Source organism: Anser brachyrhynchus (genome assembly GCF_964034855.1).
Source record: "Anser brachyrhynchus genome assembly, chromosome: 10".
In the NCBI taxonomy this organism is placed as follows: Eukaryota; Metazoa; Chordata; class Aves; order Anseriformes; family Anatidae; genus Anser; species Anser brachyrhynchus.
This window is the reverse complement of record NC_137705.1, coordinates 1240717-1267025: the sequence shown is the minus strand read 5'-3', so window position 1 is coordinate 1267025 and position 26309 is coordinate 1240717. Positions and strand designations below refer to the sequence as shown.

The window sequence follows — 26309 nt, the reverse complement described above, 5'->3', positions numbered from 1 at the left end:
TTTACTGCGTAATTCTCTTGGAGGTTTTTACTTCAGGAGCACTGTGAATTAACTTGACAACTTAAATAATTGTGCACATGTGTTTCCTGTTGTAATAAGAATGCAAGACGAGAATGTGAAAGTTAAACTTACTCTGTATGTGTCATTTGGACAATATACCCTAAATTCCTTGGGCAGCTGTTACTGCAAAGGAAAGAAAAATGGCACATGCCTCTGCCTGCCATGAGATCCTCCGCAGAGGTCGAAGCGCTCTCGAACAAGCTCGTCAGCCCAGCTGTAAACAGATGGGATGTGAGCGGAGCAGAGCTGGTGGCTGGCAGCTCACCCGCTCCTGCAGCAGGAGCTTGTGCTCGGGTGCCAGTGCTGCCCAGTTAGGCCTGAGCAAAGCAAAGCAAGTAAAGACAGTAATGCGTCTTGACCCGCGCAGTGACTGGGAGCACGTATTAGTCAATTTGTAAAAATGCCACTTTCCTGGAAGAGGCACTAGCAATTGAAAATCAAAATATCCATCAACATGTCTGAATTGTATCGTTTGGGTCTTGATCCTCTTGCATCCTACTCTCTGCCTTTTTCATTTGCCCGTGCTGTGCTTTGTACTGCTCACCGCGCTGGCATGCTAAAAAGGAATCTGTTACCTGCCTGCACCAGCGGACGGCAGAGAAACTAAGAGCCGACTTGCCCAAGGCAGTGAAAAAACCTCTGTGATGCAAAAAAGACCTGAAATCATCCTTCCGAAATTCGAGCATCCTTTCTCCATCCTGGATCCCCTGTTCTTTGAAACCACGTGGAAATCCCATGCTCTCAAGTTGGATGTTGCATTGGAGGGCTTTTTTCCTCACTATTGAGCCTGGCCGCAGCTGTCTCTGTCCAAAGATGCTCAGTTCAGCTGTAATCATTATCAACTATAATGAGATTTTTGGCTTCTCCATCCAGGCAGTAGAGATCGCATGACCCACACAAGAGGTGTAATTATTGTCAGGATGGGTTGCTGAGCTAGCAGGCCTGCCAACTATTTCAGTCCTCTTTTCATGCACCTAAATCATGTAGGTGGCAATTACTTAATATTAGATACTGTTTCTTTCTTTTTTTTTTATAGTAGTTTTATAACCACAGTGTTTATAATCACATGGTCTAGATTCTGTTTCCTTTTTTCTTTGCCCCTTGGATACAACGGTTCTGCAATGAAGGTAGGCTCTTAGCAGCAACGTACCGCTGCTGTGGGCTCCTGGTTGCAGCCCCCATCGCTGCTGGCGGCTCTCCCCCCCCGGCGCCCACACGCCTCGTGTGTGTGCAGCCTCGTGTCTGGGGAAAAGAAACTGTAAGCATTCCTTTCTCCTGTTTTTAAAAGCTCTTACTTACTGGCACTGCACCTTGGAATCCGAAGTTGGGGAATGTTGTTCCGCGCGCCTGTCTGTGGGTGTCTGTTCTTTGGAGCTGTGCCTCTGGTCCTCTTGTAAGAGCTCACTTTTTCTGAATGAAAGCAATGGAGAGCTATGAGGGATTGCCAAGGATCTCCACGGTACCTTTAGAGGTGTCTAAATAACAGTTGCATCCAGCATGCAAAAGCCCTTTGGTCTCGTCACTACAAAATAAATCCTCTCCTGCTCTGCTGTGTCAAAGCGGGACCCTCTGGAAAGGACACCATGGCAGGAATGCATTAATTTCCATCTGACAAATCCTTTTTTTTTTTTTTCCCCCCTCTATGAATTCTCCGAAGTTCCTAAGTCTTATTTAAGAAGAGAAATGACAGTCCCTTGTGGGAGATTGGAAGTACCTTGGCTCGATGCGATGGAGAGCCTGGGAGGACCCTTTCCCTCAGCAGCTGATAATTTTAAATTCTCCTTAGGCGTGATGCCCGAAGGGAGAGGCTTTTCACTGGGAGAAGGAAAAGGACGGAGCCCGGTCCTGCCCTGGACACGGCGCACGGACACAGCGACTGCTCCCTGCCTCCCTCCCGCTGTCCGCAGGTGCCTGCGCCCGGGCACTGCTGTGGCCCCGCTGCTGGAGCGGGAGTCTCGGGCTCAAAGGCAGAGCTGCCGGGGGTCAGCCTTTAACCAAGGCGTAATCCGTGCCAAATGGGGCAATTTGGGAAAGCTGGATAACTGCTCCTGAAGCTCGGTTGGTTTCATCTAATTTTGACTAGGGAAAATAACAGGAAAGAGGATTTCAAAAGTGTTTAGGCTTTTGGAACTTCCTAGCAATTAGAGTTTCTCTCCTCATTTTCAAATGAAGTTTCTGTTTAGAAATCGGTATTCTTTTCTTTTCCAGAAAAAATCGGGTTATGATAAATTGAAGTTGTAATAACTGTAGAACAGAAACAAACCATGTGTGAGTCAGTGAAAAACTTACAGGTTATTTTCTGTTTTATCTTTTCTCAACCTTTTCTTTTTTACAATTTATTTTCTTCCCACTGGAAACAATCTTTTTTCCCTGGAGTTTTTGGATCACCTAGTACCGAGAGACCTGGCTTGACGGCAGTCAGCCTCTGTGTCTCAACTTCTCCACTTCTGAAATAAGAAAAATGAGCCTGACCTTCTTTATAAAGCACTCAGAGATCGCAGATGAGATGTAATATAGCAGAGCCATATTTTGCAACTCTAAAACCATGTATTTGCAAATGCTCAGTGGTTTTCCTCTAGGTGTTTTTATGTCAGCTTTGCCATGTTATAGGACGATTATGGTATTTTCTGGCAGAATGTATGCAGGCAGGATGTGCTGATGGTAGAAGAGCTTTCTCCTCTAGAAATCCTGTCCTACAGAACACCTTCTCTATTTCTTCATTTAGCTGTTCTTTTAAATCTGGATTTTAAAGTGTATCAGTAAATATCTGCTCTGTCCTGCTGTCTTTTAAGTAATTCGTCCCCACTTACGATTCTTACTATGTACCTCTAATGCTTTATTAATTAACACACTGTGCAGTATGCTGAGGAAGTTGTTATCTAGGATGCCAGTAAAGATGAAAGAGTTTATTGCCGAGAAACAAAACAGTAAAGGCAGAAGTGTGATTTCATCTGCTTACAGTGACTAGGAGAATGTCACTGGAGTTGTGATTTTTTTTATATATGTTAATTTTAATTTTTCTCCAACCATGCTAAATAACAGTAATTTGTGAAATGTGTTAAAACTATTACCTTGATATGGCTGTGGTTATCACTATTATTGTGTTGTTACTATTTTTTTCAATACTCTCTGTGCATTTATGAGAAGTCCAATTCACAGACACGTAGTTTATCTTGAGATCACAATTGCCTGGGCAGCTCCATCCCATTTGATAATGGACATTTTCAAAGAGAAAGGATTTTCATGACCAGTCTTTCCTTTTGCCAATATTTCAACTAATTTGTCGTTCCTATTTCAAACAAGTTGTTTCAGCAGAAGCATTTTCACTTAATATCCTTTAACTTGCAAAATCAGAGTCCCTGCTCTGCACCAAGATAGTTTGTCTAATACCTTGTAAACACCACTTGCCTTTGAGCCTGGGTTGTTGTTGTTGTTTAATTGTTTTAAGTTGTTCATGTTTGTTGTTGGGGTTTTGTTGCTTTTTTCCCCTTGCTGTCTCGTTTATTGGTTTATTACTCTGTGTTGTTATTTTCACAGCCCTGTTCAATCCATGACCCTGCTCAGGTGTGCTTACTGCATATATCTTAAGGAACAAGTCTATGTCCCACCCAGACAACACCAAATTGTAGCAATACCTCAGGATACCTGATGTGAAGATTAAATTCCACGTGAAGGCAGCAGTCAGAGAGTTTTTCTTCCTTCCAGGCTCCCCTTTCAGTCCACATGTGTCTCCGCTGCCTTTCCTGTGTTCTCCGTTGACTGAGCCCTTTTCTTCTTTCTTCGGCAGGTGGGCTCTGCATTGCTCAGTCCCTGAAAATCCCCCAGGATCGCAAGGACAAGACCATCGACTTTGATAAGATTATCAAGCAGCTCCTAGAAACTCCCAATGCCAGGGCCATCGTTATTTTTGCCAATGATGAGGACATAAAGTAAGGATGATGAGGGAACTAATTCATTTGATAGATGTGCAGAAATGAGAAAGCAAGAACACAAATAATGAAGGGGGAATGTCTGTTGGTAAGAGCCGTGTGGGGATGTGGTGTGGACGCTTTGTAGGGCAACTCTGGAGTCGTGACTGTTGCTGCCCTGGCTCTTGTGGCACCCCAGGCCACATATTGCTGCACTGGGGAGAAGGGAGTGATGATCTGAAAAGAATGAAGGTCTGAAAGCTTTTCTTGTCGTAGGATTATGCATGCATTTGATGGCAGACCTGACCTTACCTCTCAAACAGAAGATGCTCTTCTCTCCAAGCTCATACTACTATGTATTATTAACTCACAGTGTATTTTCTGGCAAATGATGGTTACTAGTGACAAAATGGCTTGGATGCTTAAGGTTAAACCACATAATTCAGGTACCACTTGCCCTTAAAATAATATAAAGAATATTTTAGAAGCGTGACTCTTATTTTTCACTTGAGAATTTTAAATCAGCTTGAAATTTTGATGGCAATGTCAGGTGCTGAGAGGCTCAGTTATACGAAGAGACAGAAAGAAATTGGGATGAGGTTTCAGTGAAGTCAATGGCAAAATTTTTAAGTTGTAGTAAAATTGTGATTTCATTCTTAGGATATAGGGTGAATTAAAAGAAGGGTTTAATCAGTGCTGCATGGATTGTGACACAATGTGTTGTGAAATTTCTGAGCTCTGTTGGTTACAGGAATACGTTATTTCTGTTCATTCTGCAATTGCCACACACTATTTTTACCAAGCAATCGTGTTCAAATTAAATTAACTTGTGAACAAAATGTTCTTTTCCACAGGCAGATCCTCGCAGCCGCCAAGAGGGCAGATCAAGTCGGGCACTTTCTGTGGGTGGGCTCGGACACGTGGGGCTCCAAAGTGAGCCCCCTGCTGCAGCAGGAGGACGTTGCTGAGGGAGCCATCACCATCCTGCCCAAGCGAGCGACCATTGAGGGTGAGCAGTCTCTTCTGATTGACTTTTTCTCACAGCTTCTCACCCGTTCTTTTTTTGTTTCCTGAAAATCTTGTGGTACAAAATTGATTGCCTATATTTTTTCTTGTGGATAAATATGTACAGGCATGGTAGTATCGAAAGAGTATAAAACACATTGAGCCAGTCTTTATCCCCTGAAATTTTCCTGAATGTTTGTGTTGCTCGTCCAAAAACTATATGCTATTTCCACAACCAAAAAGTGACCAGTAGCTATCTATATCACCAAAAAAGATGTAAACCAAAATGATCTTAACATATCATGTATGTATTCAGGAAGGGAAAATCTATTGCAATTACATATCACCTCTGAAGCACTGGGTAAGCTTTCTACTGAAGAAGTAAAAATTCAGTCGATTGTCTGATTCTTACATACTATATACTATCCCCTTTGTAGAGATGCTCAGCTATCCACATGACTTCCTCTGGGCAAACCAAACATGCTGATTAGAGTCCATGTTCTCTTTAACATGAAAAGTTCTTTATAGAAGGGACACTGGGCAAAGAGAACTAACTCCTCTGTTGTGCCAGGCAGGGTCTCCAAAGAGCCCTTGAATGTGTTGCATGCATTGAAATGGGCTCTGGTGTCTTCAGTCACAGGGAAACCAAATATTTGCATTCATTTTTACTGTGTCTACTCTACCACCTCATTAGTTATTCTTCTCAGATCTATAATATTAAATTTTTAAACCCTGGAGGCATTTTCACATGTTACTTCTCCATAAATACGTAAAGTTGATAGACAATGAAGTGTTCTGTTTCTTAAAAACAGGATATTTTAATAATCTTTTCATATTGTTTGTATTCATCCCTGAGGGTTTCTGACAGAGAAACTAAAAGTCTACCAACAGTACACAGAAATAAAAACTTTCCAAGTTTTTTTTTTTTATTTAAAAATATTTTGCTCCTACATTATACATTAAGCCTATTGGACATAATGGGGTTGGCTTTTGGAAACAAGTGACAATAACAAAGGGGCAGGGTTCATGTACAGAAAGTCAGTTAGGTAACAGCTACAAATATCAGCACAGTTAATGCATCTGCAAAATGCATGTTCATCCAGCCTGCAGATAGCTTATTCATGGATTATATTAGCCTATTGCCTAAAAGTTGGCTTGTTGCATTCTGCACTTGTAGTCACACAGACTGCATGATTACTAGAGTGTGTGAGGCGTAAATTATATTTTGCCTATATATATAATTGCACTCATTCTTCAAGAGCTCCTACCGTACGAGCAGTTACATATTTTGAGGTCCATAAGTTGCACGTTATTTGCCAGAAAGGGCGAAAACACTCAGCCAAAAATAGGTACTGTACTTGGCATTAAGGGAGAGGCAGAGCAAAGTGTCCTAGAATAGCAGTTCCAATGTCAATAGCAAACGTTTCCTGCATGCTCTGTGACCACTCATAAAGGTTCAGGCTTGTACTTACCTTTTTCAATCCCGTTCATCCATCCCTAATTACCATCTGTATTTGCCATCTGCTTAGCCCTGTAAGGAGGAAGAGTAAAAGGCTGGTTAAGAGCACAGAGCAAAGTCCCACCCTCCTGTACCGTAATTCTCATACTGTCCTTCTCAATAATCCTCAAACCTATCCCATTAAGTGTTGCTCTCTGTGTGAAGCAGTTTTCCAGAACTCAACATCTCTCCTTTCGAACCAATTCCATTTCTGTGTCATCCAGTGAGAAGCATCCATTGGAATCTGTTACTTATAGGAAGTAAGTAATCCTTAGGTATTAGCACTTCTTTGCTTAGTGAGGCTGTTATCCGTACGGATTGTCTGTCTTTCTTGCATTTATGCTGCTGTATGTTGTTTTGCTTTTCTTTCTGTTGTTGTAGTAATTTCATTTGGCTATGAATCCAAGAGAACTGGAAACAGACATTTTAATGTTATTCTTTTATCATCCAGCAATGAACATCTGCTTCCTAAAATTTAGTAATGGATTTCTTTGAATGAATACATAAAATAAATGAAATAAGAAGCTTTGATTTCCCCTATAAATTGATGGAAACAAACTAAATTAGCAGAATGGAACTCAATTTGCCCTAAAGGAAGATATCTTGAGCAGTATCCCAGCCTAGCAGGCTCCTTTTTCCATAGTGGTGTGCAGCAGTGCTGCCGCCAGCCCCTGCGGCTCACCGGCTCCAAGGCAAGGCACCACTCAAGTGCCAGCCTCGTTCCCACTGGGGCTGGTGAGAGCTTCTATACTAAGGATGAATAAAGGGGTTGTCCTTATTTTACTCCTCAAGAGAATTATCCTTTTGCTTCTTCCTTTTGTGTTAAATAGGATTTGTAATATGTTAGAAACAGATGCCTAACAAATAAAGGGAAGTACTGCAGCTTTCCTTCCTAGAGAACACCAAAACTTAATATTAAATAGGTGATGCTGCTAGCCTCTTCTTATGCTTCATAGAAAAATGCAAGGCTAATAGGGCAGGAAAAGCTAAATTGCATTGAAAATTAACGTGCCAGCATGTTAAATTGTATATGGTGCACTTTGGATTATCAGATTTTTGACATCTGTAAAGTTATTGGCCACATAAGTCATAAACTGAAATGGTCATTTTGCAGAAAAAGATGTTTTTTGAGTAGCACTTCTCCAGCCATGACTCTTTGATGCAAATCACAGATGTGAAATGCAGGTATGTTGGCGCATTTACACCTACCTACACATGTGCCATTTGAAGTTCCTGCTTTCCATAAGAGTGGGTATACCCCAGAAGCATCCAGCTCTGCAGTTTGACACACACACTTTCTTGTAGCGTCAGGCTCCAGACATGCAGTTATTTGTCTTGATGCTTGATGTCACTCGTGGGACAAAATTTTCTTTGCCATAGTCCCATGGGGTGACTTAGGAAATCATTACATCAACTTAATTCATTCCTCTTAAGTCAGTCTTAATATAGCCCAATTGTGTGTGATGTAATTATGCTGAAAGGATAAAGTTGCATCTTATTTGCATAATTGCAGTAGACAGTGAGCCAGAGGAAGTGCAAACTTAAATAGTAATCACTTTGTAGAAACTTGTGTTTGAAACTAGCTCCCCAGCCAACTTCAACCAAGTATCAACTAGGTTGAAAGGCTTTCCAAGGTATTCAGGTTAAAAAGCAGAGTGTACGTGCTTTTGGAACAACTGTTGCAGGTGAATATTATATCTTGGTTATTGTTACTTTGAACTCTTCCCCCCAAAAAAACGTTTAATGGTGTGTCCTTGTGCTCACATATTACTAAAACATCAGCCCAATCCAGAAGCTCAGCATACGCTCAGAGGAAGAAGCACAGCTTGTTGCATTGCAGTAGTGCAAGTAGCAGTGCTTGTGTTTCTGAGAGTTTGCAGCCATCCTTCTTGCTCGAATAGTCTTTTTCTAGAGTATCGCCTTGTAACATTTCTGTGAAAAGGTGTAATGTAAGCACAGACCAAATATTAGTGTTGGAATGTGAGAAAAAATAGCTTAAACAAAAGACGTTTTTTCTCACTAAAATTTGGATGGGATGTGTTATTATTATGTTCATTTTACAATGATACAGAAATGATGAACAACTGTGGCTCTGCATGCATCTGACATTCGATAAAACAACAACACAACAGAAAAAAAAAATCTGCAGAACATCTTTCTTCAAAAAGCATTTGGTGCAGTTTTACCTACTGCCGCTTTGTTCCTCAGGAACCCGCATTCTTCTGCATTCAGCTGAACGGAGGTGTAAGTGTTGCACATGGGGGAGATTCCTCTATCAGTTGGCGCTGAAAGACAGAAAGGGTGCCCTGCTAATCTCAGGAAGGGCGCAATACCACAAAGAGGAGAAACTGTGAGCTACAGGAAGAGTTTGGGCAGCAAAAGCTGGCTATTTTGAAGCAATGTTGCAATCAGGATAATGGTGAAAACGGGAGATGTTGAGGCAGGTATAACAATCCCCCAAAATTTCAAGTGCTACAGGGAAAGTGGAAGCACGGTGGAAAATGAGATGAAAGGCTGAGATTTCAAGAAACAAGTGTTTTGTTCTCACAGTTCAGCTGAGCTACTTGCTTTCAGAATAGCAAATTATCGTATTGGTTTTCTTCTCTCTAGGCAGTGATGGTCTAAGAGAAAGTTGTTCATTTTTCCCATTTTTCATTCAAAGTCCCAGAAGCATTTTTGACCATTCAAACCAGCAAGGAGCAAGCAATGGAAACACTCCCTGCATTCCCGCAGATCGCACATCATCAGTGGAGTTCTCCAAGTGATGAACTGCAACCCTATTTCTTTGTAGATGTAAATGAACTTCTTCTACGCAAATCTTTTTTAATCACAAAGTGACCTTTCGGTATTCTGCTGCCACTTTACTTCTTCATTTTTCAGCAAATGTAATAAACTTCAGAGCATTTCCTCTTCTTGTTATCACTGCTATACCAAAATCTAATTATACTTTTTAACTGCCTGGGGTAGCTGCCTTTATTACGCCGCATACGTATATATGAGAGATATCTGGATGACCCTCTGATTAAAGATGATAATACTACTGGTCCAGACATCAATTAAAGTTCTCCCTAGCAGGCAGCTTCAAAGTCAGGAGTTCCTAAATTCTGTCCCTGGAGCAAAAGTAGTTCTTTCTGGCAGTGATAAGAAAGTATCTGTGCCATGAGGGAAGGAAAAGCCTCATCCTTTTGGAGTAGATTTGTGCAGTATTTGCTGAATTAAATACGGAAAGCTTTTAGATAATACATCCACAGACAGCAATTTAAGTCCTAGGACTCGACTAATGAAGATGGTCTTGGAGTGCGGAATGATGGTCTTTCTTCTCCTCCCTTTTTTCTTTCTCATCTTTTCTTCAAGCCAGAGCAATATCCACATTTCAGATTTTGAATTTGCTTCCGTCAATCTTTAATACCTATCAAGATTAAAACTGGCTCATTAGAGCTCTTGAGGAGTATGGCAGTGGAGAGCAGGCAGAACAAGTATAACATGAAAATTTGGGATCTTGGTTCAACATTTGGAAGTTATTTCTGTGGCTATATATATGTATATAATGTTAATTGTTTTGGAAGTCTAGCAAAATTATTTGCCCGCAGTGAAAAAATATCCTTTATGGTTTCAGGTGAGAATTTGATGAAACTTAACAATGAGATTCAACTAGATTTAAGGCAAAAGATTCAGTTCCAGCAAGCTGGAACTGCGAGCAAGATGTGCTGAAGGTTTGCAGTCTCATGAAATGCTCATCTAACAGGTTAATGGATGGCTCAAATTCAGCACAAGAAAGTGCATAGCTATTTAAAAAAACAGAAGTATTGCAAATGCTGTAAATCAACATAACTGTCCTTGAATTTTTCAGTTGCTTGTCTTCCGAATAGATAGTGAACCATGGTTTTAATGGTTTTGTTTTTATTTCCAGCAGGAGCTGGTTTCCTTTTTTTTTTTTGGGGGGGGGGGGGGACAGGATTATACCTAGGGGAGAAAAAATAAAAATAGAATGAAATCATCTCTCACTGTTTAGTGGCTTTCAATTATTTTACCTTCACATCCCCAGTCTAGCAAAATAAGAGAGCTCAAGGTTCATTTTCCTGTGTTACAGACAGTATTAAGTTTTATCCAGCATTAATAAATATGGGCCCGATATTCTTTACCTAGCTGCCTTTACCCCATATGCTTGTGTGGGAGAGATGTGCTTGCTTTGTGCAGTGTTTATTCAACTCCTCTCTGAACAGTGCAGAAAACTGTCCTCTTACTTCTTATAAGTGTTTGTAAAATAATCAGGTTTTGATTTTTTTTTTCCTGCTTGGTACAGAGCCTTTTACAGCACTCTGTTCTCAAGCTTTTTCTCTGTGCCCCTGGGGCAGAGCTCTCAGGAGGGTGAGGGAGATGGCGAGCCCCGGCCTTGGGGTTTGCTCCATCCATGCGGGGCCGCCTGCGCGGGGGGGATTTCTGCGGGCTCCACGGGGCAGAGGCCATGAGCTGGAAAAGCCAGGAGGAAACGGGGACACAAATCGTAAGGGACAAGTCATAAGAGGAGTAGCATGGACTGTCTCTCCTTAATTTACTCTTCCCATTGCCTCCCCTGCATTTTCCTCCCCTGGTCTGTTCTACTTTCTGTGCAGCTGGAAAGCCTCAGGGACTGGGTCTCCCTTGGTGCCTCGGGGCTGGCGGCTCGAGAGCAGCAGAGTGACTCCGTTTTGGCCACGTTTGTTTATTTGCATTTCTTACTTGTGAGTAAATTGCATTTACCAGCTTTGGAATTAAAATGCTAGGGGTGCTGTGTGTTCGTATTAATTGACTAAGCAAATACAGAGACGTGTCATCTGTTAAGGTAAGTTTCTTTCTTCACCCAGTACACTTTATCACAAAGATACTTTCAAGTGGTACTTATAACCCTCCTAGAAAACCTCTTAGCTGGCCAAGTGCAGCTGAAGGAAGAATTTGCCTTTTGTTCTTCTATATCAATCACACAGTGTTTTTAAAGTCATTTGGTCCGCAAACTTGTTGAGAGTGCATCTTTCCCAGCGCTAATGAAGCCATTAATTGAATTTAAATTAGCACCGTGGTTACCTGGGAGTCCAAGCCACATGCAGCTGTGAAGAGTTTATTGCATATCGATTTGCGCGTGTTGGGAAAGTCACTCGAGGAGGTAAGATCAGCTTTGATTCCTCCCAGCTAAGAGCTGAGTCTCGTTGCCTGTTGCCCATGTACGCACTGACCCGTGGCGCAGGGTGCGGCGTGCCAGGACAGACGGCTGGACGGACGCGTGCCACGGGCTGGGCTGAGCGCTGCTCGAGTGAGCACCCTTCAGCCAGGATGCTCTGTACGCCGGGCATCACACCGCGCGTTTCTTGTCCGCTCCTTCGTGGTCTGCAACTTTGAAGCTCCACTATAAAAGGAGGGATGCAATTAAACGTTGGCTTACATCCCGTCGGAGGGCGATGGCCAGGCTCCTGGGATGGGTAGGTGAGGTGCTGCTGCGGGTCAGCCAGGCAGGGCTTGCTCCCTGGCTGTAGGCAGGAATTGTGCATTCACTGTGCAGGAGCAGTAGCACTGCAGTGCTCAACTTTGAAGGGTTGAAACGAAGGCCCTGGGGAGAAGTTTGTCAGGTTCAAAGAGACAGTAGCTTAAGGGCAGCGTTTTTTGTTAATATTCAGATATAGAAAAGAAACTGTTTCTATAAAGTTTCAAATTAAATTTTTTTTTTGGCAGTTTCCTTTTAAATTAAGGAAGCTTTCTTCTGTGAAGGTATCTTTTTTTCTCTCTTTTGTTTCATGTTCCCTATAAGTGCTAGTCACTGAGAAATATGGCCTCAGCAGCAGTCTTTGTGCTGCTGCAGTCTCAAAGGAAGAGCCCCGTGGCCCTCCAAACCCATGCTCCCTTAAGGGAATGTGTTTGAAAAAACCATGTTCTGTTGCAAGTCAAAATGTAAACTTCTACACCGTCTTAGTGCAATATTTTGCTAAAGTCTGGCTGTTGGGTGCTGGTCAGTGATCAAGGCTCGTTTTGGTTTTCTGAGGCAGTTTGAAGTTGGGACCAGCCACTGCTTGGTGCAGGACACAGCTCACAACCACATCAGCACCAGCAAGACATTTCATCTCAGAGTTTGATGCAGCACCCTTTCAAAGGGTGTTGCTGCTTCACAGTAAAGGTCTAATTGGACTGTAAAGAACTGCCATGCAATAAAGATTTGGGGACCTTCTCTCTGGCCCCTTGCAATGAGCTTAACTGCCTGCCTAGCCTACAGCAGACCTGAGTTGCTGATAATCAGGGCCCTTCTGTACCCGTGCCAGCTGTTACTCATCCTGGGGATGTGCGTGCCTCTGCCTCTATTTCTGTATTTTGTGCATTCCTCCCAGGGCTTATGTTGGCATTTTCCCTTTGATGTTCGTGTTCAACTGTTATTTCAGGACACTGGAGATTGTGTGGGTGGTTGTGCTGAGAGATGTGCACACACACCAGAGCGGCTGACACTGTGAGAAGACATGACTGGTAGGATAAAACCGCTTAGCTGTGATCACTGTTCAGATCCGCAGTCAGTGGTCGTCGTTTTGAAGTAACCTGAACTGCATCTCCTGGAGACCAGTTTTCCTCTCACTGACCTGACACTGAAGCTGCCTGTGGGACACATCTGGGCAGAATATTTCCACCCAGAAAGCAAGAATTTTGTTTTCAGGAAGCCTGCTGTCATCGTGTGCCAGCCCCTGATCTCCATGTGCTCCGCCAGAGACCTCCTAGCGTCCCTCGGAGGGGCTGCTCTGCACGGCAGGCATTCGGGGGGCTTTGCTGTTAGGAAGGTCTCTCAGGGAAGTGCTTCACCCTCCGCACAGCCGACAGCCGCGGGCTGCTTCCCAGCAGCTTTGCAAGGAAGCAGAGCCAAGGGCAGCTGAGGCTGGCAACCCAGGCCTCCATCCTTGTGCGGGGCATTCAGCAGCACGGGGGCAGCACACAGCCAGCACACAAAGGTGGCAAATGCCTGCTTCCTGCCCCTCTGCTCCCCCAGTGTATCATTAGGAAATCCTAGTGTTTCCTAGTCTTGCTAGTCGTTACTTCTGTGCAGAGTTTCAAGACTCATTTGTTTGATAGGAATTCATTTTCTGTCTGATAGTAAAACTGGCAGGATTTCCAGGATCTATAACACATATAGAAAGACTTAGTAGCCAGAAGTTCCTCTCTTTCTTTGTCCCTGGGGAAGGCTGTTAGGTAATGCCAAAAGGTAAAGAGCAATCCTGAAGGTGTGCAAAAGGCTTTTCTCATGATCTAAAAGCAAATCTCATGATCTGAAAGCTCGGCAAGGATTCGGTAGGCATCGCTCCCTGTCAGTCACTGCGGGAAGAGGTCTCCTTTCGTATGCAGTGAAGTTCTCTGGGTCTGGCAATGAGCGATGCTCAATTAGACCTTTTTTATTGGCACTTGATTTGCAGGGAGGAAGAATCCCAGCATGGCTTGGCTGAGCCATTTGAAAGCACTTCAGAAACACTGAAGTACCTCTGGCTGATCTGAATTTTCAGGAGCACCTTTCTGCGGCGGCACGCTGCGGGGGTGGCCGAGCTCGGGGATCTCACCGGACCCGACACGAGTGAGCTCCTCCTGGGCTGCTGAAGCAGAGCTGGCTCACGGGGAAGTCTAAAGAGGGATGTTCTACTCTGTCATTCTCTTTAGGCACAGAAACCCAAGTCAAGAAAAGATTTTACCACCTTCTCCCACTCCCTTCGAGCAGTACTGGCACCAACACGACGCCACGCACAGCGCTCGTGTTGTGTTTGCCTCTGTGACTCAGTAAAGCCAATGCAGGGAGCTGGGATGGTGCCACAGCAGCGTGCGAGGAGCACGAGCCTCATTGCTGCAACAGAGGAGCAGGAAAGGTTAACACTTGTTTCTACTTCACAGGAAATATATTAGAGTATTCATTTCGCCATTCATATTTAACGTATTTTTCAAGTAAAGAAAGAATAGCAAGGGCTTTCTGAAATAAACTGTTTCTGTTTTAGGTAAAAATAGCCACGAATGTTCCCAAGTATCTAGTTTCAAAAATACCATTCTGCAGGAGGGCTGGGAACTACAGGCTGTTCTTAATGGAACAGAGCATTTTTCATCCCTGATGTACTGCCTTGGCAGAGTGGGAGGGAGTTTAATATAGTATGTAGCATTTCCAGTGCAGCGCCTGGTGGACTGCCCATCGGTGTTGCAGAGCAGGCAATCAGGAGCGACACTTGTTTGATCGGTAGGACCGGCTGTTTCTCTTCGTGTTTGTTCCCACGTGTGATGAATTTGGGCTCAAGAAATAGCTCTGAGTGAGGACTTCGGGATTAGGCCCATGGACCTGGGTGACTTTATTTTCCCTCAAAATTATTGCAGTGTTTTAGTTTAGGAAGCTTCAGACACAGAAATTGGGGGCAGCGCAACACAGAATACAAATACAATCTGCTCGTGCCATAAGGTGATGGGAGAAATAAAAGGTTCAGTCATCAGTCTTTTCTACAAGGGTTATTTTTTGCAACAAGAAATTAAAATAACATTAATACATTAGAAACTAAAACGAAAGAAACAAATCCCTCTGCCATCTGCTAAGCAAACAGCAGCGCAGCCCGGTGGAGGAGCGTCTGTGCAGGGAGGGGAAGCAGCGGCGGGGGAGAGCTCCCGCCCTGCCTGGCACCAGGCGAGAGGGGTGCCTGGGGGAGCTGGGACGCACTGAGCATCCCCTGCCAGTGGGATGCCGTGCATTCAGCAGGCTTGTTTTGGTGTTCGTTGGGCCCCGTTTCATTGCATCAGCCTGTGCTGTTCGTGCCTTTTTGCTGCCTGGCAGGTACGAGGGCAAGCGTATGCTCAGCACTCCTTGCATCTGCTCCCTTAGCAAACTGCACGTGTTTTACCTGAAGTGTCTGTTAAATTCTCATGGGTAATTCACTTGCATATTACATCCTCTCCCAGGATAACTTGGAGTCTAGTATATGTACGGTAACACATTATTTCTATTCTGCTAAGTTTAGATTCATATTTAACATTTCTTTATCTTTTGTTATCAGCTGTTCCATTATCCTTTACAAATGGTAATAAGTATAAACCTGTTTAATATTTCTTTTCCTCTTTGGGTTCAGTTCTTCCTCTCTTTGAAAGATATTGGAAGCAAAAGTTCCTAAATTCTCACAAGAAATTTTTTTCCTATGCCATTTCTGACTCCGTAACTACAGCCCAAAGCGATTCTCTCTGTAGGCCACTTAAAATTAGTCTCTGCCATGTTCTATGACTCAATTATTGTTGCTCTTTATTAGCAAGACTGAAAAGAAATACTACTTCACAATCTCTCAAGCAAAGCAAAAATAAAAAAGTTTGAGCCTTTTATTAGAGTAAAATGCAAATATGGCATTCATGTTTGCAAGTGACAAATAAATCTGCTCAGATTATATATTAAAAATATATTCACTGTACGTCTTACATGGTTATTAGCATCTGTCCTTTCCTGCATGAGCAGATATTTGCTGCCGTCCTGGTTCTTGCTGTGGGGATCTGGAGCATCCTGGAAAAGATCTCTGGGGGCTGCAGCTCCGCTGCGGCTGGGGCTCTGCGCACAGACCCCGGCTGATGTGAGCAGTGTGCTCGGGAAGCAGGCTGAGCTCTGCTGGGCGAGATGGGCTCAGACAGAAAGATAAAAGTGCTAATTTTGGGAAGTGGACGGAGGTCCGAAAGGTGGTTTCTTTTTGGTTGGTTGGTTGTTCTTTTTTCCTTCTGGTTTGCGTTGGCAGTGCTTGAATGAGTATAGGCTTTTGAAAGTAATAGTTTAGGAAATAATACACATAATTTCCCTAAAGACAATACAGTGAATGCTAAAGTGCTCACTTCGCTCATGCGGGGTTTGCAGATCTGCTTTGGGACTGTTTTCATTTTGTTGGCTGTGTGATAGCACTCCAATATCCAAACGAAATGGAAAATTATTTAGAAAAAAAATTCTGTGTGATTACATCTTCTGGCTTTTAGAATAACAAAACTAGAGTCAGTACATGAATGATATCCTCCTGGTAGGGACAGGTCTTGATCTCCTGGTAAGGAAAGATAAATACAGACATTTTGTTTCACAGTTGAAATATAACTATAGGATGGTGAACTGTGTGTTTGCAAGTACAGGTGTTCATTCCTCTGTGCACTTTAAGGTCATACTGCACTGAAAGTGTAGTTCAGTCATTTTTTCAATTACATGATGTGATTCATCTGGAAATTAACCCGTTTCCTTACATTAACACAGCTGTACTGCAAGCAACACGCTCCTGTTTGCCTCTGGGGCTGCTGCTGCACATCTGAAAGGTGATGACGTGGTGGTGGGAAAGACCGGCTCACCAAGGGATGGGGAGCTGCTGCCTTGGGCTGTCACCCTCTTTCTGGTCACTTCCAAACCACTAATAAAGTCATGGGAGAGAAGGAAAGAGGCCTGGGAAGGGAAAGCACAGGCTCTGTCTCTGAAGTGATCATTGACTCCCATCCTGCTCCAAGCTCTGCTTGTACATCAGCAGCAGCTCATTGCACGTGGTGCTGATACTTCTCACCTGCCCAAAGGTAATTGCATTAGAATTTGTAAGAATGAAGCATGAAGCAAGCGAGTGGCCTCAAACTGATTATTACTACTGGAAAGAGAATGGTGTAATTGCTTGTGAATAATGATTAAACCTAATTAGAGTCAGCATTTTGCTGTTACACTGAAAATACCCACCTGTAGTGCCTACCCTTCAGTATATTCTCCAGGGGTTCAGCTCTTGGCTTGTAGTGCTCATGGGTCTGGGATGGTTACAGCCCACTGCTGTGAGGAAAATCACTGGTGTATAGTGAAAAGATGTTGAAATTTTATTTTTTTGTCACATTGGTATCAGCACTAATGCACAGACATCTGTGTAAAGGGAACAAAGTCCCAGAGGTGGCTGTGGGGTGGCTGCTGGAAGCAGAAGGCTTGAGTGCCCATGGCTCCTTCTGTGCATGGACAGCAATGAGTGCTCAGTCACTTCTACAATCCCCCAGCTGCAACAAATTGTTAAAGTAAGTAGTGAAATAGACTCTTCACAAAGCTGAGGGTTTGTTTTTTGTTTTGTTTGCTTGTTTTTCTTTTCCCTGGGGATTTACTGGTTTTACTTGGTTAAACTTGGTTTACTTGGTTAAAAATAGGAAGAAACGAAGCCAGGTTGGTTGGGAGCACGTGTCTGTGCCTGGCTGATGGGGTGGATTTGTCGCTAAAGCGGATGGCACCCAGCTTGGAGGGGATCCTGGCAGCTCTGCTACACAGACAGGGATGTGAGGCAGGGTGTCCCAGAGAGGGAGCTCTGCCGTAGCGTTAGCTGAGTGAAGAGTGCTGTATTTCAGGTGTTTATGTTCTTTCTTGTACTCTAATAAAGTTTGAATTAGGCAGCTTACTTGCGCAGGGCCAAGTGCAGAGTCTAATACCACAACTTCGATTTGTAGAATTAAATTGGTGTGCTTTTAAAGATAAAAATAAAAAAACTAAATCACACCTGAACTCAATCTCCCTGGAATTCAGATGATGTTTTTAGCTTTGGCAATGGTTTACAAATGCTGATGTGTCAATCCCCAAGGAGAGAATACTTGTCTCAAGTATTGCCACTTGAAATTTTGGGAAGCCACACAGATGTTCATCTCCTCATTATGGAAATAATGTATTTGGTATGAAGAGAGGGGAATACAAATTATCTTGCAACTCGAGAGCCGTTTAAAAGTTTCCTTATGTTCAGACTGCCTTATTTATCTCTGCCAAGGCAGAGATCTGTCTGCTGTGCAGGTTCCCCCTGGCTGCAGGCTGTGCCCACGTCCGGCGGCTCTGCTCTCGCTGACGCTCAGCGCTGGGTCGCTGAGGGACGAGGGCCTTTGGTGGCCCTGTGCCGGCCAGAGGAGGTACTGCTGGATGTGTCTTCGCAGAAAGTCTGCGTGGCTCAAAAGAGACAGGGCTGGGGTTTCCGAGTGCAACCTGTCGGTTTCTTATCAGTGAAATGCGCAGACCGTAGCCAAGCCCTGGTGGAGGGCGCTTGCCAGGTAGCCGTCACCCCTCCGTGTGTGCAGCCAGAACCCAAACCTGGCTGCTGAACCTAGGGGTGGGGTGGTCCTGTGAGAGGGGGGGGGGAAAGCAGCAGAGGTGATCAAAGGATGAGGAATGGGCGCCTAGAGGATGTTCTGCTCCTGGAATATTTAAATCAAAGTGGAAAGTCTCTCTCTTTTCCCTGAAATATGTTCGGTGTCTCCATTACAAGTGACTGGGGGCGATGCAGTTGTTTCTGTGTGGGCCTGCGCGGTCTCGAGGGTGGCGAGGCTGGGCTGCGTGATCGCACCAAGTCCCCGGGCTGCAGAAACCTGAATTGTTTTTGTTCGTCTTTTTACGTGTCAGGCTGAGCGCTTGGTTTTGATAGCACCTTGTAGTTTGACATGATGAGTGCGCACAGCTGGAGTGAACGCTGGAACTGTGTGTTAGCAGCATCGGCTGAGGGGGCGGGAGGGAGGGAGGGAGGGAGGCAATAGTTGTTACACTGCGCTGTCCCCCTCTTGGTGTGCTCTAGCTGCACGGCAGTATTAAAACCTTCCTACAGTTAAGAAGTCATTCGTCAAAAATAAGCAAATCTTTATTCTTTCTGAAGACTTTTCAAAAAAAAAAAAAAAAAGGGGTGGTGGTGAAGGGGAGGAAGGAGAGTATATAGTGGAGATGTCAAGTAATATTTGGGGGGGGGATGATTATCTCAAGGGGAACTTGAAAATAAGACTGCTAGCGTATATAGTAGTTTAAAACAAGACTTGGTGGTTATGTACAGCCAGTTTTTCTCCGTCTCTTGGCTGCTCAGCATAGGTGAGTGCCGCTGGGGCTGCTCGCACTTGCAAATGCTGCCACATGTGCTGTGTAAATAGTGTTTCTGTGGGAAAAATGTATCGTGTTAAACAGCAATCTGAAGGAATGCTGTTACTTTCACCCAACCAGTGTTACCATGTCAACAGCTTTTTTCTTTTTTTTTTAAACAAAGCAGCCCTCAGTGTCTGGTTTGTGTGTGTGAGTACAGCTCTGTGTGCACACATGTGTTTGAGGACACACGGCTATGTTTGCATGTGGGGTGACTTGTCCTTGTGGATACGATGACACCAGCTACGCACACAGAAATACAGAGAGCAGACCCTGTGTGGGGGAGGAACCGCAGGCGGTGCAGGTGAGCAATGCCTGACAGCCGGGAAGCGCTGGGGCAAGGCCTCGCCTGAGCAGAGGCCCGGCCATGCTGGGGGCACCTCAGCCCCATCGGCACCGCTCATGCCCCACCGTGGGCAGGAGAGGACGGGCTGTTTGTTTGTGATCCCGTTTTGCTTGCTGGGAAGGTGCCCCCAGGGCAGTGGAAACTGGCCCTTGTGCAGCATCGCTGCCAGGCCTGTGCCCCCCCAAGCAGGCCCCGTGCTCACCGTGCATGAGCTGACTTTCATGTCTTGTCGTTAATTTTAACCTGCTGGTTGTGTTTAAGGGTTACTCTGGTTGCTGCATCACAGTGTGGAAGGATGCATGAATTTTTATCCATATTTTAAATTATGCAAGCAGACAACTTGGGTTTAAATGCTTTTAAGGATATGCACTGTGCATTTTGTCTGCTGCTGCTATCAAAGGGGAGAAAAGCACTCTCACGTGTTCTGCATTTAGACCTTCTGTATCTCTCTGATTTCACTGCTCTACATTATTAAAATGAAACGGGCCGTCTGCGGAGCGGCTTCTCGCGTTTGGTGGAAAGGGGTGGGAAGGAGGAACCCAGAAAAGTGCTGGGAAGAACACATCGGTGCAGACAAGGGAGTTTAGTTAGGCACCTAATTGCAAATGAAAAATTGAAATAACAGCTTAGACTTTAGGGGTAACTATTAGTACTAGGAGAATAGGATCTGCTTTGGGATCTGCATGGGATCTCCCCCATGGCCAGACTCAGCACTGCTTTGCTCCGTGCCCTGGCTGAGCCCCTGCTTCACTCCACTGGAGTTCTGCTGCTTCCAGAGGAGATCGGTGCAAAAGCTGATCTACCTTCCAGCAGCAGGAAGCAACAGATAATTTCAAGAAGACTGGGTATGAAGGTGAGAGGAGAAGGTGGATATTAACTCATTGCCTTGTGACACATTTTTTTTTTTAAAAAAAAGGCATTTTAACTAATCTTCAGGTGTGAGGAAAAGAGTACTTCCAGGATAAGGTCCTTGCAAGACAAATATCTCATTTCCAATAAATGGGCAGCAAGATACGGTGAATTACTGGGAGGCATTCAGCTTTTGGATGTATTCTTAAAGCTGTTAGGTTTGGCCTGAATCTGATGATAGTCTTTACAGCAGGCACAGATCCTCACTAGCAAGAGAGGGCTTATGTGACTCTGCACATTGCACTTCATAAAAAGAATTATTCATTCCAGCAGCAGGAGTCATTTGAATAAGAAGTGGAGTATTCAGCTGAAAGGAGAGCACAGTGTACATAAAGCAGCCTGGGTGACTTATACGGGTGTCAACTTAGAATGTCCCTCTGTGGCTTAAAATGCAAAAATCTTGTGCATTATGAAGCCTGCAGTTGTCTGGGGGAAGAGAGCACAAGCCTTCTTCATCTTCTGCCCTGTAACAACTCTCTCAATGCTCTGAGGCATGGATTTGGTCTTTTTCTTCTTATAAAGAAAACAGTGGTTCCTTTGGGTTAAAACATCAGTCTCCTGCTCTGGTAAGGGGATGTGCCATCCTGAGGACCATTGAAGTGAGAGATGGGGATCAGCTCTCTATTGTGTGCGTGTCCAGTGCCTGCTGCAACAGGAAAAGTCACGTTCTCAGCTGATATGCCAATAAAAATAACAATAGAAGAAATAAGTTTAGCATTTTCTACTAACTCTTACATTGGTATAAATGGGAGCTCTGTGACAGTAAGAAGTGCCTGGAGGCCACAAACTGTAGAATAATGAATAATAATATACTTGTGTATTAACCTTCCTACTACAGTGATGTCTAGACACCACCTGGGTCATGATCTCATTGTCATGGCAGCTGTATAATTTTATAAAAGTGATAACAATGATACTTAGCCAATATACATCTACTTCCATAATAGAGGCTTTATAGCTTAAACTCCTAGCTTTGCCCTAAGGATGGCAAGCTGAATTTCCTTTGTCCATGATGTATATATAGTGTTTAAAAAAAAAAAGTCGAACATGACATTAACTAAAATACCCCTTTTCACTGTTTCTATCAGCAACTATTAAAAAGTAAAGCAAATGCAAAGAATTTTTGTCATGAAGGAAGTTAAAAAAATCACTATGCTACATGCTTTTATTGAGGAAGTCAGGAAAATATCTGTAAACTCAACAGTTCCATAACAGTACATAGTATGTATCTTGGGCAATGTAATAAAATCTGAAAAAAGACTGGCTGCCTTAAAAATTGATCTTATCATTCCATGTCTAATGCTTTTAGTCCAGATTTAATGTTGGTAAATTAAACTATTTTGGCTTGAAGGCTAAAGAAATCAGAAAATTGAGTAGCTGCTTTCAAGTCACTTGGCATCAGTAACCATAGAAAGTGGTGATTTACTATCTGGGTAAATAAAATCCGTATAGCTGGCCATCATTAATGTGGACATGCTTTGGACAAAATAGAAAAGAATAAAAATATCATAAACTAATGAAAACTGCTCATGAAATTAGGTCAATATGTTGTATTTGCTCACAAGCCACATGGGCTGAGAATGAAAACACTTCGGGCACGAGAGAAATGTGGTAGGTCAAACACTGATTTTATTACTTTCCTTGTTAAATTACAGCCACCAATGGCCCAGCTACTCTCACAATTGCTGCTGATGCATGAAAGCAGTGCTTCACAGCGCATACCAGTGATGGGGCATGGGGCAGTGGCATAGAAGGCTTATTTGGGAATAATATCGGCTTCCTTCATGCCAATCACGCATTGCCATCATGGATCTCCCCCAAAGCAGCCTGCCCAGCAGTCCCTTTTTGTGATATTGGAAACTGCATTTGGCTGCTACTGGTTTCACTGGAGCCAGTCCAGCGTTGGATCCCCCATTTCCATCTCGTCCTAGGGAGCTGCTTGGTTTTGTCTATGCCTTCCCCTTCGCGGTGGGGGCGAGCAGGACTGCTGCGGAGGGGGCACCTCTCCCTGCTGCCCTCTCAGTATGTGCCTGGTGCAGTCCCCACGATGAGTGCCTCGTCTGTGAACCTTTCTCCCCCCTGCCCCTGCATGCAGCTGGCCGTGGAAAACCGCATCAATCGTCCCGGAGCATGGTTTAGCCTCCAAAGCACGTATAATTCCCTCAGCCATCTCTGCCAGGGAAGCTGAGCATTATGCTTTCAGGCAGAAAATGGGCAGCACGTAGTAACATCAGATGGAAGGAGAGATGAGAGATTAATGTTAGAAATAAATCACTTGGGGTTTCTTGGTGTAAAAAGCAGCCACAAGTCAGCAAGCCTCATTTTCCAGTCGAGAACAAGCCGCGGCTCTCAGCATCGCCAGCTCCTCGGCGCCGTGCCGTCCGCCTTCCTTAGCGGTGCCCTGGTCCTGGAGGACCTCGGGAGCATTTCTGAGAACTGCTGGGGAGGTTGGATCATTTCCTCGGAAGGCTCCGTGCTGTGCTGCTGTTTTCGTATCGGATTACTAACCGTGAGCAGCACAGAAAAAAACACCCAGATAACACTTGACGTGCGGAGCCTAGTTCCAGTGAGCTGTCGGATGAGCCCCGTGTCTTCCCGTGGGAACTTCTGGTTTTGGTCACTGACGTGCTGCTGATGATTCTTGTCCTGATCAATATGTGCTCACGTGGGCCCTGAGGGTTCCTCACCGCACTACGCAGGAGAACACCCGGAGGTGCTCGGGATTTGGGGGCGTTGGAGCCCAGCACAGCTCCAGGTCTCTCTCCCCAGCTGGATGCCCCGGCCATCCCTCAGGCTGCAGACCTGGTCCCTCTCCCCATGGCCCAAATCTTTTAAAAGCTGTTTCTTCACCATGTAATTAATTTATGTATTAATCCCCCAGGGTAGAAAATAAACCCATTAGGTAGTATCATTTTTCTCTGTGCAAGAATAATGATTTAATCAAATCACAGGGATTTAAAGTAATGAGACTTAGTTTCATTTGTAAAATCTCTTAAAATAACTATCTATATCTCTTAGAGGTATTTGCTGAAAAAGTAATTTTCTTAAGTATGATATATGGGCAACATTGGGAAATCACTAAATCTTGCCACACGAGTGTAATACTTGGCCGTGTACAAAAGTAAGAAGCGATTATTCATACTTTTTACATTTAAGCATGCAGCTTTCTAGGTTGGGTCATCTAATTCTCTGAGCCCCTGAACCCAAACTCGTGGTTTGCATTCAGCATTGTGCATTTAAGTTGCCTTATTGGCTTCGGTTCAAATAGGTTAAGCTTGAGCACATGCTTGAAGTCTATAGAGGACACGTTTATGTTTCAATTTTCATGGTTTCTGAATCATATTAATTCAAAAAAGCATCTAGAATTAAGTGTACATTTAAGATGTCCCTCCGATTCTAAACCACCGGCTCTGGTGGGATTGTTTGTGTTCATAGTACGTAGCACTGGGTGCTGGAATAAACTGCGCAGCCAAAAGGGCGCTCTGAGGGTTCCAGGGCTCTGCTCTGGGGGCTGGGAACAGGGACAAGAGAAGAAATTACCAACAAAATGCAGAGTTTCTAAGACAGCAGTTTTATCATCTGTTTGGTTATAATATTTATATCATTTATAATTTCTGCTTGAAGAAAGTCAGTCGCGTAATTAGCCAGAGCAAATGTGCTGGCAAAGTGATGCACGAGGTGCTGGAGTGATAAGAGGCAGAAATCCTTCCGACACGGCAGGAGTGGCGGCGTGTGGTCCCGCTGGGTGCAGGGGGCCGTGGGAGGCCCGTGGCCAGTGGAAGCTTGGTCTTTGGGTGGAAAAATGCACCAGGAATTGCTTGGTAGCCCAACGGCATTTGAAATGGTTCATATCCAGCAAGCTGAAGAAAATGAAATTAGACTTGGTGTTGACGTGAAAGTTGTCACCATACTTAAATGGAAGAAGCTGTTGATTGCTGTGATGGACAGGAATGAGTTACCGTAGTCCTAGCTATTAAATAAACTCGTGGTAAATAAATCCGTACGTGCTATCTTACAATAATTACATGGCATAGTTCTCTCCCTAGTCCCACCATAACTTTATGATTAGTGTTCAAAATACAATCATAACGAACACAGACTGTTCGTTAATAGAAATGTGAGTCATGAAACTCATCATGGGATTTGTGATGTTTAATTATAATCCATGACAAGGTTGGTTGCAAGGCAGCAATATCGCCACCCTGGCAAATGATCAGCAAAGGCTTTTGAGAACTGAATACTTGGGTTTTGCTTACTTATTAGACATGTATCTAATGGAAAGTTTATAAATAGTAAGATTTTCAAATTATCCTATTTCCTCTTAGAAGATTTTTTTTTTCAATTAGGTTTCTTAAAAATTGTATTAGAGTATATCTAGCACAATTACCCTTCCAAAAGTAACAGTGGAAAAAAAGAAATGGCAGCGATTGCTGTCTCAAGGCACAGAGCAATGAGTGTGCTGTGTGTTCAGTTCAGACAGTGGATTTCAGACAGCCATAATAACTTTGATAGCTTTCTTGTGAATGACATAGGGATTAAAAATAAAATAAAAATAAAAATCTAGGAGCAGAGGTATTCCACTGAGCATTCTGTGCCAACCTGTAAATGAATCAAGGAAATCTCATCTGCTGGAAATTGACAGAGTTCGGTTATTTCGGTGGTGATGCACAGGTTTACACCAGATGATGGTAAACACTGTGGTTTTATCCTCTGGTTTGCTGTCCCCAGCTGTGCAGGTGCCTGCCCTTTGTGTAATGCCAGGTGATGCCCTCTGGAGGTCCCGTTCAGGCTGTGGCAGCAGCACTGTGACCTGCGCTGCAGCCAGCTGTGCCAGAACAGAAACGGGTGCCCGCTGCTCCTCCCAGTAAGGAATGAACAGAAATTAGCCCTGCTGCTAAACTCCATCCCTCTGTCAGTCACTTGCCTGCTCGGTTTGATCAATAGAAAATAATGGTAAAAAATGTTGACTCTCTAATAGGGATCTGTCTCCCTTCTTGAGAATGGGGTGGGATCATTAAAAAATCAATGAGAATGTTATTATTTGTTATTAAATCTGTAAAGGTTTGGAGTAATTCTTATGGAATTCTATTACAGTTTTATCAAGACACATTGATTTTATCTTATTAAGCTGTAGAGCACTTCTCCCAGAGGTCACTTACTTTGGCACATTGGTAAAGTGTATTGTTTCTCTTTCTGAGCTATATATATTGCAGACCTTATGACTGAATATCCCCTTTAACATGCCCATTTAATTAGGAGCAAAACTAAGACACGCAGGTTTACAGGAAAACGGGTTTGGCTGGCAGGTACCAAAAAGAAAATGCAGGAAATTCTCGTAGCTCTCGACTCATCCACATGGCTGTTTTCCTTAGGGTGCTGTAGCTCAGAAGTGCAGGAATTGTGCTGCCCTTTCTGGAGGCAGCGTGTAGAAACGTTGCTGAGTGTCAAGAATTTGTCATTAACTCAGAGGAACAGCTGCAGCAGGACAGTTTTGGTCCGGGCTTTCCTTAAAAGCCGGGGGGCCCAGGTTAGGCACCTGCCTCGGGGTAAATACCCAGGCAGAGAGGGTGTGAGGGCTCTGCTCTCCCAGGCTGGCTGCCGTCCTGCAGCTGCTTCCAGCGTGACCCTGGCAGGCTTTCATTTCCCGCTGCGAGAACAAGGCTGAGGGCAAGGCAGCCACGCCAAGTACATGGAGATGACACACACAGGTAACAG

At 44.1% G+C, this 26309-nt stretch overlaps 1 protein-coding gene across 17 annotated transcripts in view; it reads left to right on the top strand.

The window, feature by feature from the left end:
• The window catches only part of GRM7 (glutamate metabotropic receptor 7), a 271411-nt gene that overhangs the window by 140176 nt on the left and 104926 nt on the right, over nt 1–26309 (top strand). For all 17 annotated transcript variants that reach the window (XR_013955340.1, XR_013955341.1, XR_013955342.1 and 14 more), the window contains exons 3-4: nt 3848–3989; nt 4823–4977. Coding sequence is in view for 14 of the 17 variants with exons in the window: in XM_080605575.1 (XP_080461701.1) it covers nt 3848–3989; nt 4823–4977 (297 nt within the window). In the remaining 3 variants the exon portion in view is untranslated. The remainder of the gene's footprint in view (nt 1–3847; nt 3990–4822; nt 4978–26309) is intronic.